Source organism: Anomaloglossus baeobatrachus, chromosome 11 (genome assembly GCF_048569485.1).
Source record: "Anomaloglossus baeobatrachus isolate aAnoBae1 chromosome 11, aAnoBae1.hap1, whole genome shotgun sequence".
Classification (NCBI taxonomy): Eukaryota; Metazoa; Chordata; class Amphibia; order Anura; family Aromobatidae; genus Anomaloglossus; species Anomaloglossus baeobatrachus.
Window position 1 is genome coordinate 84,167,052 of NC_134363.1, and position 19,959 is coordinate 84,187,010.

General features: G+C 46.3%; 1 protein-coding gene across 1 annotated transcript in view; it reads left to right on the forward strand.

The window, feature by feature from the left end:
• Nucleotides 1-19,959, forward strand: part of LOC142255816 (C-Jun-amino-terminal kinase-interacting protein 4-like) — a 665,059-nt gene that overhangs the window by 183,105 nt on the left and 461,995 nt on the right. Inside the window, exons 7-8 of the mRNA XM_075327263.1 lie at nucleotides 3,358-3,448; nucleotides 18,813-18,940. Of these exons, the coding sequence (XP_075183378.1) occupies nucleotides 3,358-3,448; nucleotides 18,813-18,940 (219 nt within the window). The remainder of the gene's footprint in view (nucleotides 1-3,357; nucleotides 3,449-18,812; nucleotides 18,941-19,959) is intronic.

Sequence of the window (19,959 nt, forward strand, 5' to 3'; positions counted from 1 at the left end):
TTAGTAACAAAATGTGGTTTGACTGGTTTTAGTCAGAAAATAACAGCTAGCTGCCCTCTCAGCTTCAGTTGAGAGCTTGTTTCTGTGACGAGTGGTTTAGTGTAGTTTTTCTCTGTGTGATTCGTGCCTGTAAAAATGGATGTTACTCCATGGAAAAGGTCTAGAATTATTACTCTTAATGAACAAGTCTGACTGTAAGAAATCGCTTCCACCGTTGGTATTGGAAAATCTACCGTTTCAAGAATAATTCACACACACAATGAAACTGGGTCGTTTTTTCCAAAACAAAAAGGGAAATGTGGAAGAAAAAGGAAAACGACACCGAGAACTGATAAAACACTTATCAGAAATAGTAAAATGAATGGAAGAAAAATAAGTAAAGACCTCCAAAGAGACTTGTTCGCTACAGGTATTGATATTAGCGATTCCACTGTACAGCACAGGCTTCTGGAAGTTGGTCGGAGGTCAACAAAGCCAGTAAAGAAACAACTTCTGACATCTCCAATGAAGGCAAAACGTTTTATTGTGCCATTCATGCGTAAATTTGAAGGGACATTCCAACTAGATTTGGCTCCACGGCACAATTCCAAGTGTGTGAAGGAATTCCTGGAAGAAAATAAAGTAAAAGTGCTGGACTGACCTGACAATTTACCAGACTTAAATCCTATAGAAAATTTGTGGAGCATTGTGAAGAGACGTCTTGGCAAAATGGACAGTACAACCAAAGAACATATGATAAACCGTGCCATACAAGTGTGGTTCCATGATGAAGAATTGAAGAATTTATGCAACAACTTGGTAGACTCAATGCCAAAATGCATTGAAAATCTCATATCTGCTAAAGGAGGACATATTTCTTACTAAAATTGGTATGTAACAGTGCATGATAACATTTTATTATTAAATATTCAAAAATGTGTTTTTTGGTTTTTTTTGCTTTGTCCCAATTAATTTGCACAGCACTGTACTTGAGAATAATGGTGGAAGCAGCAGGATGCATGTCTGATAGCTGTTGCATTAAAATTGAAGTCATGCCTATTCTTGTGAGTTGTGATTGTGGGACAACCTCTGTAATTTAGTCATACACTTACTATAGGTAAATAGTGTTTTATGCCAAAAAGTCAAAATTATTGTAGGAGTAATACTTTTATAGGCTTGCAAGAAAACTTAGATTTGCAAAGTTTCAGAGTCCCCTTTCTTCAGTCAAGTTTACATTACTTTACAAGACATTTGTATATAGGGTGTATGGAGAGAATGTAATTGATTTTAATATCCATTTTCTGGCCACGACCATATACATCAACAACAATACAAATAATTTACCATAATCCCACATGCGAATCTTAGTTGTAACAGCTTTCATCCAAGATGCACAAAGAATTTCATACTTAGTCAAGCTATGAAATACATTTGGATTTGTTCAGGCAATGAAGATGGAACACTACACCTGCTATCAGTGAGTAATACATTTCTACAACACGAAGACCATCCAGTGGTAAAAAATGAACAGATCCAATCACTGCCTTCCCTGGTTTTTACTCTGGTACTCAAGTTGCCCACGTGTCCTGCAAACAAAGCAAGCAGCTCACAGAGGAACTTGTGTAAGCCGAAGTAATTTTTTTTTCTATGTAAGTGTATGGAGCCTCATTACATTGGAGAAAGTGGCTCCACCGCATACAATGGTCAGTGCAAGCTGGTAAAGAAGAGGATTGCTCACATGGGACTGGAACGTCTCTGCAAACTGGAGAAGACCGCAGTCGCTAAGTATAGTAATACACTTGCATATCATTGTATAAGTAATTAGCTGAGTTTATGAAATAAACATTTTGTCAGGACTTATTCTTTAAGAATGACAGGAATTTACTCAGATAAGAACATTAAAGTCCTTAACAAAAGGCTACAACACCGGAATTTATTACTCACTACATGGACACACTTCAGATCCCCAGCACACGGACTCCAGGTCCCTAAACTCCTAAAGCACACTGTACACATTAGTTGGCTGTTGGTTGAACAATAATTTGTCTGATCGTTTGGCCTGCAGCCACCTTGGCCGATTCTCCCATACATAGAAGTGCTCATTCAGCTGAGTGCTCCTGTGTTCTCTGTCAAAGAACCGGCGCCATGCATCTCTGCAAGTGGCTTAATTCCGTCAGAACAAAGCAATCAGCAGTTAAACGTCGGACATGCCAGATTAATATCTTCCCTCACAATCTGTTGTCTGGGGCCCCCATACACATTGGACTATCAGTCGAACCCGTCGATATCTGGGAGTTCAGCTGACATTGGCCTAATATGCATGGAGGCTGTATTCATAGCCTCCATTTTATTACTTCTCTTTAGGATGCCTCTCCCCTACACTCAATGCAAATGTCTTGTTACCTTTTTGAAAATCCTTGTTTTCTTGTCTGTTATTCATGTGTAAACTTCATGATGAAGAAGCCTCTGTTCTCCCAAATATCATTTTTCTGTTTAGCCAATAAAGATGACTCTTAAGCAAGCTTCACACGCAACGACATCACTAACGAGATGTCGTTGGGGGTCACGGAATTCGTGACGCACATCCGGCCTCGTTAGCGACGTCGTTGCGTGTGAAACGCAGGAACGACCGTTAACTATCAAAGTTACTTACCTAATCGTTGATCGTTGACACGTCGTTCCTTTCCCAATTATCGTTGCTGTTGCAGGACGCAAGCTGTTCGTCATTCCTGCGGCAGCACACATTGCTATGTGTGACACCGCAGGAACATCACCGTACCTGCTACCGAACGCAATGAGGAAGGAGGTGGGCGGGATGTTACGGCCGCTCATCTCCGCCCCTCCGCTTCTATTGGGCGGCCGCATAGTGACGCCGCTGTGACGTCGAACGAACCGCCCCTTAGAAAGGACGTCAGCGACGTCGCTAGGCAGGTAAGTACGTGTGACGGGTCCTAGCGATGTTGTGCACCACGGGCAGCGATTTGCCCATGACGCACAACCAACGGGGGCGGGTGCTTTCACCAGCGACTTCGCTAGTGATGTCGCTGCGTGTAAAGCGTCCTTTAGAGTATGTTGATCTTTTTGGCTTAAAAGTATTTCCATAGAATTTTCTGGCTAACACTGTGTCACATTATATTTTTATGCCAGTCTAATGAAAAATGCTAGTCAGCTATTAGAGGATGGTTTGCTCTTTCGTTGTCTGATTGCGGTTATGTCGAAATGAGCCAATGATCAGGAGCCTGTATTCAAGCGAACACTTACTCAGCCGAATATTTGCCAACAGCCTTTTAATCACTTTGTATATAAATTCCATTGATTTCCTTATTTGTCTTTTAATAATTCATTAGCAAAACTAATTGCTATTTGTATGTTTTTAAGTTTCTGCTGAGCCAGAAATACCGTCCGTCGTTGATGAAATCATTAATTCCACTCCAGAACTGAAACTACATTCGGAAGCTCCTGAAGCGAGGTTAGAGGATGTATTAAGATATTAAGATATTTTGTATATTTTACGGTTGTGTTGATGGCGTTGCTAGAAAATTAAACGATGTTTCATAGAAGATAATGTTGCACTTCTTATTCTTTATTCTTCCCCAAATCAAGAGAAATATAAAGTTCAATTGATGTTATTAGTGTATTATAAATATGCGTTGTGCTGTTTCCACAATCCAGTATTTTTTTTTTTTGTTTTTGACGAGAATTTCTGCACTTTAGATTGTGTTTTTTATTGCGTTTTTGACTCTGCATTATTTTTTCTTTCGTGTGTCATGCTTTAAAGCTTCATTCTGTTTTAAACTTCCTGGTATTGACAGTCTTAAGGCTGCTTTACACGCAGCGACATCGCTAGCGATGTCGCTCGTGAAAGCACCCGCCCCCATAGTTTGTGCGTTACGGGCAAATTGCCGCCCGTGGCGCAAAATGTCGCTAGTACCAGTCACACGCACTTACCTTCCTAACGACGTCACTGTGGCCGGCGAACTGCCCCTTTTCTAATGGGGCGGTTCGTGCGGCGTCACAGCGACATCACACAGCAGGCGTCTAATTGAAGCGGAGAGCAGCCGCATGAAAGTCACGCCCACCTCGTTGCCGGAGGACGCAGGTACGGTGTTGTTCGTCGTTCCTGGAGTGTCACACGTAGCGATGTGTGCTGCCTCAGGAACGACGAACAACCTGCGTCCAGCACCATCAACGATATTTGGGATTTGAACGACGTGTCAATCAACGATTAGTTGAGTATTTTTGATCGTTAGCGGTCGCTCGTACGTGTCAGATGCAACGACGTCGCTAACAAGGCCAGTCGTGCGTCACGAATTCCAAGACCCCAACGACATCTCGTTAGCGATCTTGTTGTGTTTAAAGCCCCCTTTAGGCTATGTTCACACGCGGCATCTTTTACTGTGTTTTTGGTGCATTTTTGACGTCACAAAGATGCACCTAAATGCATGAGTTTCCTTCTCCCAGCTAAGTCTCTGATATTTCTATTTAGCTGTGTGCACATGCAGCTGTTTTTGGCTGCATCTTGGCTGCGTTTTTGAAGACGCGGCAGGTCAATTCTTTTTGTGTCTTGTCCCTGCGTTTTGGAGGACTGACAGATCAATGTCCCGCTGAATTGAGGTTGGTGGGGCATTGATCCTTGGTATCTGGCTAATGTCAGTTCCCATAAAGTCAATGGGGACCAGAATCTGGCGCAAAGGGGTAGGAGCAAGCGCTTCATACTTACCGAATCACCAGCACAAGTTCAGGCCGCAACTGAAGTAAGCCGCGTGCTTAGCAGTGACATCTCTCAGGTTAGCCGCGGCCACAGCATAGCCATGGCCGCCTCTTGTGTCAGCAAATCACCTGAGTGACGTCCCGCTGATCGCGCAACTCACTTCAGTCACTAGAGTGATTTGCTGTCACAGGTGGAGGACTCCAGCTGTTGCCGCGGGTAACTTATCACGAGGCTCAGTTCAGTTGCTGCGTGGAGCTCACAGTGGGCAGTCTTGTTCTATGGTGATCGCTGTGAACTCCAGATATGTAGGAGTGCTGGAAGCGTTGTGGAATCTCGTGTGGATTACGTCGCACCTGGAGGGGTGTTTGGGAGTTAATAAAGTGGGGAAAGAGGGGACTTTTTTGAATTTTATTTCAAATAAAAGATTTTTCGGGTGTTTAATTCACTTTCACTTACAGATTAGTGATAAGGGGTGTCTCATGGATGGCTGCCATCACTAAGCTAGGGCTTAGTAGTAGCTGTGGGCTTTTATTAACCCCTTATTACCCCGAAGTGCCACTGCACCAGGGCAACGGGAAGAGACTGGCCCAGTGCGAGAATTGGCGCATCTTATGGATTCACCACTTCAGGGACGGCTGTGGGCTGCTATTTTTAGGCTGGAAATGGCCAAATAATGATGGCCCTTCCCACCCTAATAATATCAGCCCCTAGTTGTCTGCTGCACCTTGGCTGGTTTTAAAAAAAAAAAAAAAGGGGTGAGTGGACCACACGTTTTTTTTAAAAAAAAATCAAATAATTAAAAAAAAAAAAGTGTAGGATCCCCTCTATTTTTCATAACTAGCTAAGGTACAGCAGACTACTGAGGGTTGCAGCCTGCAGCTGCTGCTGCTGTTCCTGTGCTGGATATGAAAAATGGGGGGATCGAACTCCCCCCCCCCCCCCCCTCCAAAAAAATTAAAAAACAGCTGGCCAAGCTGGCTATCTCTCTATCAAGCTATTCTGTAATTTCTATCTATCTATTCTATATGTTCTTTCTATTATCTATCTATTGTCTATCTATTCTCAATCCATCAATTCATAGTATCATAGTTTTTAAGGTTGAAGGGAGACTCTAAGTCCATCTAGTTCAACCCGTAGCCTAACATGTTGATCCAGAGGAAGGCAAAAAAACCCCAATGTGACAAACAAGTTCCAATGGGGAAAAAATTTCCTTCCTGACTCCACATCCGGCAATCAGACTAGTTCCCTGGATCAATACCCTGTCATAAAATCTAATATACATAACTAGTAACATTAAATTTTTCAAGAAAGGCATCCAGGCTCTGCTTAAATGTTCGTAGTGAATCACTCATTACAACATCATGCGGCAGAGAGTTCCATAGTCTCACTGCTCGTACAGTAAAGAATCCTCGTCTGTGATTATGATTAAACCTTCTTTCCTCAAGACGTAGCGGATGCCCCCGTGTTCCAGTCGCAGGCCTAGGTGTAAAAAGATCTTTGGAAAGGTCTCTGTACTGTCCCCTCATATATTTATACATTGTGATTAGATCCCCTCTAAGCCTTCGTTTTTCCAAACTAAATAACCCCAAGTTTAATAACCTGTCTTGGTATTGCAGCCCACCCATTCCTCTAATAATCTTGGTTGCTCTTCTCTGCACCCTCTCCAGTTCAGCTATGTCCTTCTTATATATCGGTGACCAGAATTGTACACAGTATTCTAAGTGCGGTCGCACTAGTGACTTGTACAGAGGTAGAACTATATTTTTTTCATGAACACTTATACCTCTTTTAATACATCCCATTATTTTATTAGACCTGGCAGCAGTTGCCTGACACTGTCCACTAAAGTGAAGTTTACCATCCACCCATACACCCAAGTCTTTTTCTGTGTCTCTTTTACCCAGTGTTCTACAATTAAGTACATAATCATAAATGTTATTTCCTCTACCCAAGTGCATGACCTTACATTTATCTACATTAAACTTCAATTGCCACTTCTCAGCCCAATCCTCCAATTTACATAAATCTCCCTGTAATATAAAATTATCCTCCTCTGTATTGATTACCCTGCAGAGTTTAGTATCATCTGCAAATATTGAAATTCTACTCCGCATGCCCCCAACAAGGTCATTTATAAATATGTTGAAAAGAAGCGGGCCCAATACTGACCCCTGTGGTACCCCACTATGAACTGAGACCCAGTCCGAGTACGTACCATTAATAACCACCCTTTGTTTCCTATCACTGAGCCAGTTTTTAACCCAGTTACACATATTTTCCCCTATCCCCATTATTCTCATTTTATGTACCAACCTTTTGTGTGGCACCGTATCGAAAGCTTTTGAAAAGTCCATATACACAACATCCACTGCATTTCCCTGGTCCAGGCTTGAACTTACCTCTTCATAGAAGCTGATCAAATTAGTTTGACAGGATCGATCCCTCATAAACCCATGTTGATACTCTGTCATAAGGTTATTTTTCTTGAGATACTCCAGTATATCATCTCTCAAGAAACCCTCAAGGATTTTACCAACCGTAGAGGTTAAACTTACCGCCCTATAATTTCCCGGCTCAGTTTTTGTCCCCTTTTTGAATATTGGCACCACATTTGCTATGTGCCAGTCCTGCGGTACCGACCCTGTTATTAAGGAATCTGAGAAGATTAAAAATAATGGTCTATCTATCACAGAACTCAATTCCTGTAGTACTCTGGGGTGTATGCCATCCGGGCCCGGAGATTTGTCAACCTTAGTGATTTCGAGGTGGCGGCGTACTTCCTGCTGGGTTAAGCAGGTAATATTCAAGGGTGAATTTATGGTATCACTGGTCATGTCATCTGCCATGGCATTTTCTTGTATAAAAACCGTAGAAAAAAAGTCATTCAGCAGGTTGGCTTTACCCTCATCCCCTTCCACCATTTCACCAAGACTATTTTTAAGGGGGCCAACACTATCGCTTTTCAGTTTTTTACTGTTTATGTAGTTAAAGAATATTTTAGGATTATTTTTACTTTCTCTCGCAATGAGTCTCTCTGTCTCAAACTTAGCTAACTTAATTTGCTTTTTACATATTTTATTTAATTTTCTATAATTATATAATGCCTCATCACTACCTACCCTCTTTAATTCTTTTAAGGCTTTCTGTTTTTCTTTTATTGCTTCCCTTACAGCTCTATTTAGCCATGGGGTTTCCTCCTATTTCTAGCATGTTTGTTCCCATGGGGTATATTTTCTGCGCAAGCCCTATTCAGGATGCTCATAAAAGTCTCCCATTTGCTTTGTGTACTTTTATTACTTAGTACATCATCCCAGTTTATTGCACTAAGATCATCTCTCAACCGTTTAAAATTTGCTTTCCTGAAGTTTAGTGTCCTTGTAGCCCCTCTACTATACATCTTACTAAAGAATACATGAAAACTTATTATTTTGTGATCACTATTCTCCAAGTAACCCCCAACTTGTATATTTGATATGCGGTCTGGCCTATTGGTTAGTACAAGGTCTAGTAGTGCTCCCCCTCTTGTGGGGTCCTGTACCATTTGTGAAAGGTAATTATCTTTCATTGTTATCTATCATATTATCCTATCATATTTTGTTTCTCCTTTAAAAAAACACATTTAGGCTATGTGCGCACGTTGCGTACAAGCCCTGCAGAAATTTCTGCAGCGATCTGAAGAGCACACATGCGCTTCAAATCGCTGCAGAAAATGTCCGTAGAGAAAAAAAAAAAAAGCCGATTCCATGCGCTCTGCCTGCAGCTCCTGCCATAGACAGAGCAGGAGCTGCCGGCAAAGCGCACGGAAGAAGTGACATGTCACTTCTTGAACGCAGCGCTTCGGGCAGCAGCCGAAGCGCTGCGCTCTAAGACGCCACGTGCGCATGGCCCCTGCACAATCTCCATAGACTGTGCAGGGGACGCGGGACGCATGCAGTTACGCTGCGCTACAAAGCGCAGCGTAACTGCATGAATTACGCACACGTGCGCACATAGCCTAACAAAAATGCGGCAAAACGTCATGCATTTTTAGGCTGCAAGGTGCATTTTTTAAGACTACAGGAAAAAGATGCCGTCAAGATGCACTCAAGAAGCACTCAGAAAAAAGATGCAGCATGTGAGCATAGGATTAGCTGCAGATTACATGCGTTTTTTATCCGCTCCTCGGCAATGCACTTTAAATACATTTGCAGGTGAAAACCTGTGGATTTTCCGCATATAGTACAAGACTATGGGGAAATTACACACAGAAAACTCTGCATACCCGCAAGAGAAATTCACATGCTGCAGACTAGAAAATCAAAGTTTTACGCTGCATAAAAAGTAGCTTGGTGGACATGGAATGGCTATAAATCCCATTACTTTGCTTGAACTGTAAAACACTTTTTTTTTTTTTTTTCTTTCTTTTTTATGCAGCAAAAATAAGCAGTGTCAAAAACATGATAAAAACTCATTGTGGGCACATACCCTTATGGGGGTTGCCACTACTTTTATACTTGATGACAAATCTTTAAGATATGTCATCAATGTCTGCTAAGTGCTGGTGTGACACGTGTCAGCTGTTCTGTTTTGGCATTGACCGAATGGGATCAGTTGCAGTGCTCCGTCAGATCTATAGCAGCTGGAGACGGCTACTACAGATATATTTCTATTCATTCCATTATGGACAGATGTGCAGAGATCTGAATAGAAGCCACAAATATGCAAAACAGTGGACAACCCTTTTAAATCAGTTAGAATTCCTAGTTCTCTGTGTCCATATAAATACCAAGCCTACACACAGTGCTATAAATGATGTTCTCCAGAATGGTTCCAGTATAGATCTTTAGGTTGTTACTTGTGTAACCTATGTGTATAGCCTTTACTCTGGATGTTCCACATCCAATCTTGTAAACTGGATTCTGTGCCCTAAATGTTTTATTAAGGTCTACACTGGAGAATAAGGGCAGAAACTTAAGGCCACGTCACACTAAGCAACATCGCTAGCAACATTGCTGCTAAGGAACGACTTTTGTGACGTAGCAGCGATGTTGCTAGTGATGTCGCTGTGTGTGACATCCAGCAACAACCTGGCCCCTGCTGTGAGGTCGCCGGTTGTTGCTGAATGTCCTGGACCATTTTTTAGTTGTTGCTCTCCCGCTATGAAACACACATCGCTGTGTGTGACAGCGAGAGAGCAACAACTGAATGTGCAGGCAGCAGGAGCCGGCTTCTGCGGACACTGGTAACCACGGTAAACATCAGGTAACCAAGAAGCCCTTACCTTGGTTACCCGATATTTACCTTCGTTACCAGTGTTCGCCGCTCTCACGCTGTCAGTGTCGGCTCCCTGCTCTCTGCACACGTAGCCGGAGTACACATTGGGTAATTAACCCGATGTGTACTCTGGCTAGGAGTGCAGGGAACAGGCAGCCGGCACTGGCAGTGAGATAGCGGTGGACGTTGGTAGCGAAAGTAAATATCGGGTAACCAAGGTTAGGGTTTCTTGGTTACCCGATGTTTACCGTGGTTACCAGCGTCCGCAGAAGCCGGCTCCCTGCTGCCTGCACACGTAGCAGAGTACACATCGGGTAATTAACCCGATGTGTACTGTGGCTAGGTGTGCAGGGAGCCAGCGCTAAGCGGTGTGCGCTGGTAACCAAGGTAAATATCGGGTTGGTTACCCGATATTTACCTTAGTTACCAAGCGCAGCATGCTTCCACGCGTCGCTGCTGGCTGGGGGCTGGTCACTGGTTGGTTGCTGGTGAGATCTGCCTGTGTGTCAGCTCACCAGCAACCCGTGTAGCGACGCTCCAGCGATCCCTGCCAGGTCAGGTTGCTGGTGGGATCGCTGGAGCATCGCTTAGTGTGACATCTCACCAGCGACCTCCTAGCAACTTACCAGCGATCCCTATCAGGTTGTATCGTTGTTGGGATCGCTGGTAAGTTGTTTAGTGTGACTGGGCCTTTAGTCAGGATGAGGTCATAGGGCCATAAAATGAATGACCAAAAGATGCCTTTATTGGTCAATAAACATTTCAGGAACTCAGGACACCACACACAAGATACGAAAATAATTTTCTTTCTCGCTACATTGGGAGACCCAGACAATTGGGTGTATAGCTTATGCCTCCGGAGGCCACACAAAGTATTACACTAAAAGTGTAAAGCCCCTCCCCTTCTGCCTATACACCCCCCGTGCATCACGGGCTCCTCAGTTTTTATGCTTTGTGCGAAGGAGGCAGACATCCACGCATAGCTCCACAGCTTAGTCAGCAGCAGCTGCTGACTAGGTCGGATGGAAGAAAAGAGGGCCCATAACAGGGCCCCCAGCATGCTCCCTTCTCACCCCACTGTGTCGGCGGTGCTGTTAAGGTTGAGGTACCCATTGCGGGTACACAGGCAGGAGCCACATGCTGTTTTCCTTCCCCATCCCTTAATGGGCTCTGGGTGAAGTGGGATCCTTATCGGTCTCCAGGCACAGGGACCGTGCTCCCTCCGCAGCCCCTGGGAATCTGCTGGATAGGAGCCGGGTATCGTCAGGGACAAGGCCCTGCTACTGTGAGGTACTCTGTGTCCCCGTGGGGACAGCGCATGGAGCGCTGGTGCCATACACATTGCAGCAACTGCTGGGTGTGTTAGTGCGCCGGGGACTACCGCGCATGGAGCGCTTGTGCCATACACATTCCAGCACTGCTGGGTGTGTTAGTGCGCCGGGGACTACCGCGCATGGAGCGCTTGTGCCATACACATTCCAGCACTGCTGGGTGTGTTAGTGCGCCGGGGACTACCGCGCGGCCGCGCTTATTGCCGGCCGCACTTATAACTTTAGTCCCCGGCTTCTGCGGCCTAGTGTCGTTTATTCCCGCCCACAGGCCTGCCAGTCAGGGGAAGGGCGGGACGCTGCACAGATCGTCAGCGCGGAGGGCTGGAGCATACATTAGTATCCTCCTCACTCAGTACACTGGGGCACTAGATTCCCGCACTTTTCTTGGGCACGCCCACGGTCCCCTCCTCCCCACAGAACGCCGGCAGCCATTCCTGTCAGCGATTCAGACGCTGGAGAGGAGAGACAACACAGGGAGACCCAGGCAGGGAATCTGGTGATCACACAACCGCTCTGAGCGGTCGGTAAGCAGCACCTGTGGTGCTGGCCCCACTGAGTGCCGAAGTGTATATATATATATAGGCTGATAGGCTATATTTTTGCACTGTACGTTCGCTCTGTTGTTTTTTGGCTATATACCCTCCTGGATTGTTCTCAGAGGAGACAGCATGTCGTCCGCAAAAAGCAAGGGTGCCAAAGCACAGGCGTACTTTGCAACCTGTACCTCATGTGCAGCTATACTACCGGCAGGTTCCACTGACCCTCATTGTGTGCAATGCTCGGCCCCTGTGGCACTTACTCAGCCGGAGCCTCTGCTACAGGTGGCCCAGGTGGAACCACCTGCTACCACTGTCCAGGTGACAGGGACGGAGTTTGCAGCTTTTGCTGACAAACTGTCTGAGAGTATGGATAAATGGTCTGCTAAAATACTAGAAGCCCTACAGTCCAGACCGGTGACTCAGGCCCCGGGCACTGTTCAATCTTTGTCCCCTGGTCCCCCTCAATTGGAACAGCAAAGTGCCCCTGGGATGACCCATAGGTCACAGGGTGAGGTCTCTGACATGGACCGCAGTCCCAGACCGCCTAAGCGGGCTCGCTGGGAAATTCCTTCCACCTCATCACACTGTTCAGGGTCTCAGCAGGAAGACTCTCTGGAGGATGAAGCGGAGGTAACAGATCAGGATTCTGATCCTGAAGCCGCTCTCAACCTAGATACACCTGAAGGTGACACCGTAGTGAATGACCTTATAGCAACCATCAATCAGGTGTTGGATATTTCTCCCCCAGCTCCTACAATTGAGGAGTCAGCTTCTCAGGAGAAATTCCGTTTCAGGTTTCCCAAGCGTACACTGAATACGTTTCTGGATCACTCTGACTTCAGAGAGGCAGTCCAGAAAAACCGAGACTGTCCAGACAAGCGTTTTTCCAAGCGCCTTAAGGATACACGTTATCCTTTCCCCCCTGATGTTGTCAAGGGCTGGACTCAGTGTCCTAAGGTGGATCCTCCAATCTCCAGACTGGCGGCCAGATCCATAGTGGCAGTGGAAGATGGGGCTTCACTCAAAGATGCCACTGACAGACAGATGGAACTATGGTTGAAATCCATCTATGAAGCTATCGGCGCGTCGTTTGCTCCAGCATTCGCAGCCGTATGGGCACTCCAAGCTATCTCAGCTTCTCAGGCGCAGATTAATGCAGTAACACGTACATCTGCCCCGCAGGTGGTGTCCTTAACCACTCAGGCGTCGGCGTTTGCGTCCTACGCCATTAATGCTATCCTGGACTCTGCGAGCCGTACGGCGGTAGCATCCGCCAATTCGGTGGTAGTCCGCAGGGCCATGTGGCTACGTGAATGGAAGGCAGACTCTGCTTCCAAAAAGTTCTTAACCGGTTTGCCGTTGTCTGGTGACCGCTTGTTTGGTGAGCGATTGGATGAAATCATTAAACAATCCAAGGGAAAGGACTCATCCTTACCCCAGTCCAAACCAAACAGACCTCAACCACGGAAGGTACAATCGAGGTTTCGGTCCTTTCGGACCGCGGGCAGGTCTCAATTCTCCTCGTCCAAAAGGCCTCAGAAAGATCAGAGGAACTCCGATTCATGGCGGTCTAAGTCACGTCCTAAAAAGACCGCCGGAGGAGCCGCTCCCAAAGCGGCCTCCTCATGACTTTCGGCCTCCTCAAACCGCATCCTCGGTCGGTGGCAGGCTCTCCCGCTTTTGCGACGCCTGGTTGCCACAGGTAAAAGACCGATGGGTGAGAGACATTCTCTCTCAAGGTTACAGGATAGAGTTCAGCTCTCGTCCTCCGACTCGTTTCTTCAAAACATCTCCGCCCCCCGAAAGAGCCGATGCTCTTCTGCAGGCGGTGTGCACTCTGAAGGCGGAAGGAGTGGTGATCCCTGTTTCTCTTCAGCAACGGGGTCACGGTTTTTACTCCAACCTGTTCGTGGTGCCAAAAAAGGACGGATCCTTCCGTCCTGTTCTGGACCTAAAACTGCTCAACAAGCATGTGAAAACCAGGCGGTTCCGGATGGAATCGCTCCGCTCCGTCATCGCCTCAATGTCCCAAGGAGATTTCCTAGCATCAATCGACATCAAAGATGCTTATCTCCACGTACCGATTGCACCAGAGCATCAGCGCTTCCTGCGTTTCGCCATCGGGGACGAACACCTTCAGTTCGTGGCACTGCCCTTTGGCCTGGCAACAGCCCCACGGGTTTTCACCAAGGTTATGGCAACAGTGGTGGCAATCCTACACTCTCAGGGACACTCGGCGATCCCTTACTTAGACGATCTACTTGTCAAGGCACCCTCTCAAGGGGCATGCCAACACAGCCTGAACATTGCTCTGGAGACTCTCCAGAGTTTCGGGTGGATCATCAACTTTCCAAAGTCACATTTGACACCGGCCCAATCACTGACATATCTTGGCATGGAGTTTCATACTCTCTCAGCGATAGTGAAGCTTCCGCTGAACAAACAGCGTTCACTACAGACAGGGGTGTAATCTCTCCTTCAAGGCCAGTCACACCACCTGAGGCGCCTCATACACTTCCTAGGGAAGATGGAAGCAGCAATGGAGGCAGTTCCTTTTGCGCAGTTTCATCTCCGCCCACTTCAATGGGACATTCTCCGCAAATGGGACAGGAAGTCGACGTCCCTCGACAGGAACGTCTCCCTTTCTCGGGCAGCCAAGGCTTCCCTTCAGTGGTGGCTTCTCCCCACTTCTCTGTCGAAGGGGAAATCCTTCCTGCCCCCATCCGGGGCGGTGGTCACGACGGACGCGAGCCTGTCAGGGTGGGGAGCGGTCTTTCTCCACCACAGGGCTCAGGGGACTTGGACTCAGACAGAGTCCTCCCTTCAGATCAATGTTCTGGAGATAAGGGCAGTATATCTTGCCCTGAAGGCGTTCCAGCCGTGGCTGGAAGGCAAACAGATCCGAATTCAGTCGGACAACTCCACAGCGGTGGCATACATCAACCACCAAGGCGGGATACGCAGTCGGCAAGCCTTCCAGGAAGTCCGGCGGATTCTGCTATGGGTGGAAGCCACAGCCTCCACCATATCCGCAGTTCACATCCCGTTCGTAGAAAACTGGGAAGCAGACTTTCTCAGTCGCCAGGGCATGGACGCAGGGGAATGGTCCCTTCACCCGGACGTGTTTCAGGAGATCTGTTGCCGCTGGGGGATGCCGGACGTCGACCTAAGGGCGTCCCGGCACAACAACAAGGTCCCGACGTTCATGGCACGGTCTCAAGATCACAGAGCTTTGGCGGCAGACGCCTTAGTTCAGGATTGGTCGCAGTTTCAACTCCCTTATGTGTTTCCTCCTCTGGCACTGTTGCCCAGAGTGTTACGCAAAATCAGGTCCGACTGCCGCCGCGCCATCCTCGTCGCTCCAGACTGGCCGAGGAGGTCGTGGTACCCGGATCTGTGGCATCTCACGGTGTGTCAACCGTGGGCACTACCAGACCGACCAGACTTGCTGTCTCAAGGGCCATTTTTCCATCTGAATTCTGCGGCCCTCAACCTGACTGTGTGGCCATTGAGTCCTGGATCCTAGCGTCTTCAGGGTTATCTCATGAGGTCATTGCCACTATGAGACAGGCTAGGAAACCAACGTCCGCCAAGATCTACCACAGGACGTGGAGGATATTCTTATCTTGGTGCTCTGATCAGGGTTTTTCTCCCTGGCCATTTGCCTTGCCCACTTTTCTTTCCTTCCTTCAATCCGGATTGGAAAAAGGTTTGTCGCTCGGCTCCCTTAAGGGACAAGTCTCAGCGCTCTCTGTGTTTTTCCAGAAGCGCCTAGCCAGACTTCCACAGGTACGCACGTTCCTGCAGGGGGTTTGTCACATAGTCCCTCCTTACAAGCGGCCGTTAGAACCCTGGGATCTGAACAGGGTGCTGATGGCTCTTCAGAAGCCACCTTTTGAGCCAATGAAGGATATTTCTCTTTCACGCCTTTCGCAGAAAGTGGTCTTCCTAGTAGCAGTCACATCACTTCGGAGAGTGTCTGAGCTAGCAGCGCTGTCATGCAAAGCCCCTTTCCTGGTGTTTCACCAGGACAAGGTGGTTCTGCGTCCGGTTCCGGATTTTCTCCCTAAGGTGGTATCCCCCTTTCATCTCAATCAGGATATCTCCTTACCCTCTTTTTGTCCGCATCCAGTTCACCAATGTGAAAAGGATTTGCACTTGTTGGATCTGGTGAGAGCACTCAGAATCTACATTTCTCGTACGGCGCCCCTGCGCCGCTCGGATGCACTCTTTGTCCTTGTCGCTGGCCAGCGTAAAGGGTCACAGGCTTCCAAATCAACCCTAGCTCGGTGGATCAAGGAACCAATTCTCGAAGCTTACCGTTCTGCTGGGCTTCCGGTTCCCTCAGGGCTGAAGGCCCATTCTACCAGAGCCGTGGGAGCGTCCTGGGCATTGCGGCACCAGGCTACGGCTCAGCAGGTGTGTCAGGCAGCTACCTGGTCGAGCCTGCACACTTTCACGAAACACTATCAGGTGCATACCTATGCTTCGGCAGATGCCAGCCTAGGTAGGCGAGTCCTTCAGGCGGCAGTTGCCCACCTGTAGGACGGAGCCGTTTACGGCTCTATTATGAGGTATTATTTACCCACCCAGGGACTGCTTTTGGACGTCCCAATTGTCTGGGTCTCCCAATGGAGCGACAAAGAAGAAGGGAATTTTGTTTACTTACCGTAAATTCCTTTTCTTCTAGCTCCAATTGGGAGACCCAGCACCCGCCCCTATTCCCTTCGGGCTGTTGTTCTTTGTGTACACATGTTGTTCATGTTGAATGGTTTCAGTTCTCCGATATTCATTCGGATTGAATTTACTTTAAACCAGTTTATAATTTTTTCCTCCTTCTTGCTTTTGCACCAAAACTGAGGAGCCCGTGATGCACGGGGGGTGTATAGGCAGAAGGGGAGGGGCTTTACACTTTTAGTGTAATACTTTGTGTGGCCTCCGGAGGCATAAGCTATACACCCAATTGTCTGGGTCTCCCAATTGGAGCTAGAAGAAAAGGAATTTACGGTAAGTAAACAAAATTCCCTTCTTTTCACAAAGTAGTGACCTGGCTGGAGACCTTCAGAATACATATTTTTGTCACGCTTTGACATGGTTATTACAGGGCTGAAGAGAAATGTGGGATGGTGGTGGTAGTTGCTGGGAAACAATCCTGAGAATGCTGCTCTTTTCTCAATGCCCAGGTTTCCAAACAGGAGTAGATGGTTAATTCTTTGTTGTGACACAGGGCTAGGACTAGGTATTTCCATGCCACAGGCAGATTAGTCAAGTTGTGGATGACCCTCTTTTATAAAATGTCTTTATGCTGCTTTCACGTGTTGTCTCCAGATTACTTTTTTTCCTGAAATTTTCCAAAATGAAACAAAAAATGCTGCAGTTCTTAAACAAAATAATAAAAAAACAAAAAAAAAAAATGCTGCAGCAAAAAAACCCCACAACACTGCCTCAATGTGTGAACGCAGCCACACCATATGGCATGTCTGGGTATGGGGCTCAATCTCTGGGGGCTGGTTACATATATTTCATGTAATTTATATATGCATGTAAAAAGTCTCCATGCATTGCATATATATAGACACCAGTTTTCATAACTACTCCTTTCCTATCATTGATGAGCTTCAGCAAGGTGTTAGTTACCCTAAATGTGATGAAAACGACTGTAGGACTACAAACCTTGACATGATCTGTGATTTCTATGGTAGGTTTACGATGTGCAGACATTTTCTGGTGGATATGTGACTGGCTCAATCTTTGAGCTCCTCACTTGCACTGTACGGAAGATGTTTGGGTTAAAGGAGACCTGTCACAGTTTACATGTAGGCCGATGTATGGACATCGTGGTCTAGGGGACGAGAAGATGAACATAATGCACAGGTTTGTGGAAAAAGATTCAGCATAATTTGTATATTATTCATAGAAATCCCTGGTGTTTTTATGCACAAGTCCAGTGGGCGATCCTACTAGTGATTGACCGTGATCTCTGCATGCAGAGTCATACAGGGAAGAGTGTAAATCACCAGAAGGGCCTCCCACTCGAGTTGTGTATATACAAATTCCAGGTATTTCAATTTAATAAAATGCAAGTTTTACTAGAACTTTTCCCACAAAAATGTCTCATCAGTCTGATCAGCGTCTCCTGCTCTATAACAGCCTACCTGCAGATCAGATATAATTTTCAACATGATGGGTTGCCTTTAAATATTGGAGCAATAAAGGCAAGAAAAGAAGGTTCCAGCTATCTGATGGAGATATTCTGCTCACCATCATTTCCAGCTAAAATTTGGACTAATAGGTAAAATTTCCATCTGTATATTCAAATTATGTTCTTGACCTATTAAGAATGCAGTTCTAAATGAGGTACGTAACAAGGCTGGTAAAGCTCTCACAAATGGGAAGGGAGCAATGGAGTGCATGTATATGACATTATCCTGCAGACAGCAATATAACTATATAAGCAATTTGGGTGGGTGGACTGTGCTGACAATCGTTTAGACATGCCATTAAAAGGGAAACCATGGCTTCTAAGGCGCTTTATTGAAAAACATAACACTTTAGGGGTGCGTGCCCATGATCCGTGTTTGCAGCGTTTTAGAGGCAGCCTGCTTCAGCTGCATCCAAAACGCTGTGATGTACAGTACAAGCATAGTGGACAGGATTTCTAGATGTCCAGTGCCCACTATGCTTCTTTTTTGCGCAGCAAACACGGACCTGCGGTGTGTCTTTCCAGACCGCAGCATGTCAATTGTTTTGCTGCAGATTTGCATGCGTCCTCCGTAGGGAGAACACCCCTGATCATGGGTATTCACCTACGGAGGAGACTTGTGGACCCGCCAGTCAGGACCCACTGCATCCAGGACGCAGTGAGTCCTGATCGTGGGCACATACCCTTAGAATAATTGTATTTTCTTTTTACCTTGTGTACTTCCTTACTTGCATGCTCTGTTTTAGTGCTATTACTTAATGTACAAACATTTCTGTGTTTTTGTGACCCAACTCTAGTTCACCAAAAGGTATTTCTAATCTAGAAGAGGAAGCACATGACCGGAACAATGATTCACTTTTCGCTGAGATGTATGGAACAAGTCCAGAGTTTATTGCAGATGTCGACGAGGGTGCTGACTTACAAGGTATTTTGTTCTCTATTTATTATTTTTAGAGATATCAATAAATGCTCTGTATTCAAGTCGAGTAGGTCAGACGCTCTGAAATTGCTCAACTCGAATAACGAGTATAATGAAAGTCAATCATTGGGCACTTTGGCTCTCTGCCGACATACAGCCAGCCATAAACAGAGCTTTTCCGGTGGAGGTAGGGTGTTTGTTTTTGTTTTTGTTTTTTTATACACTACATCTGAAAATGTTGTTTCGACCCCAGTGAGAGCCATTTAGAGACTGTAAACAGAAGGTGCTGTGAATAAAAGTGCTTTTTTACAGTGTGACGTCCTCACCGGAATCCGTTCCTGCGACTTCTGCTTCGGTCACCAGGTGTCGCCATATTCCCGCCATGGACTGTGCTCGTGATAGGAGAGGAGTTGATGATAGTGGCCCTGGTGGGCAATTGTTGTATTTGTACCTTGTCTGTGCAAAGAATCTCAGAATGAAAAATGGTAACCCATATAGGAGTTGCTAACAATAGTATCAGTGCCCATTAGATAGTGCATGTCATATGTAGAATCAAAGGTGCATAAATAAAGCCATTATAGAGTGGAAAGATCTCACCCAAGTCTTCATATCTCAGATAGTGAATCTGGCCTCTCCTGCAGTCTTTATCCAAATACCGGCAAAATTTAGGCGATGGTGGAGGTCCGATCCAGTTCTGCAGGCATTAGATTTTTGTCTGTGGAGTAATGTCTTCATCTTTGATGGGAAGTTTTATCACCAGCTCAGGGGCACAGCAATGGGGAGCACGTGTGCCCCCTCTTATGCTAATTTGCTCCGGGGCTGGTGGGAGGAGACTATTGTCTTCTCTGAGGAAGGTGACAACATACAGATGGTGAACCGGATTGACCTGTTGGCACGCTATATTGATGATATATGCATCATATGGCGTGGCACCCGGGTCGATCTGGAGACCTTTGTCAACAGGTTAAACGATAACGAGATAGGTTTACGTTTCACCTTTGAGGCAGATTTTAGCACCCTGAACT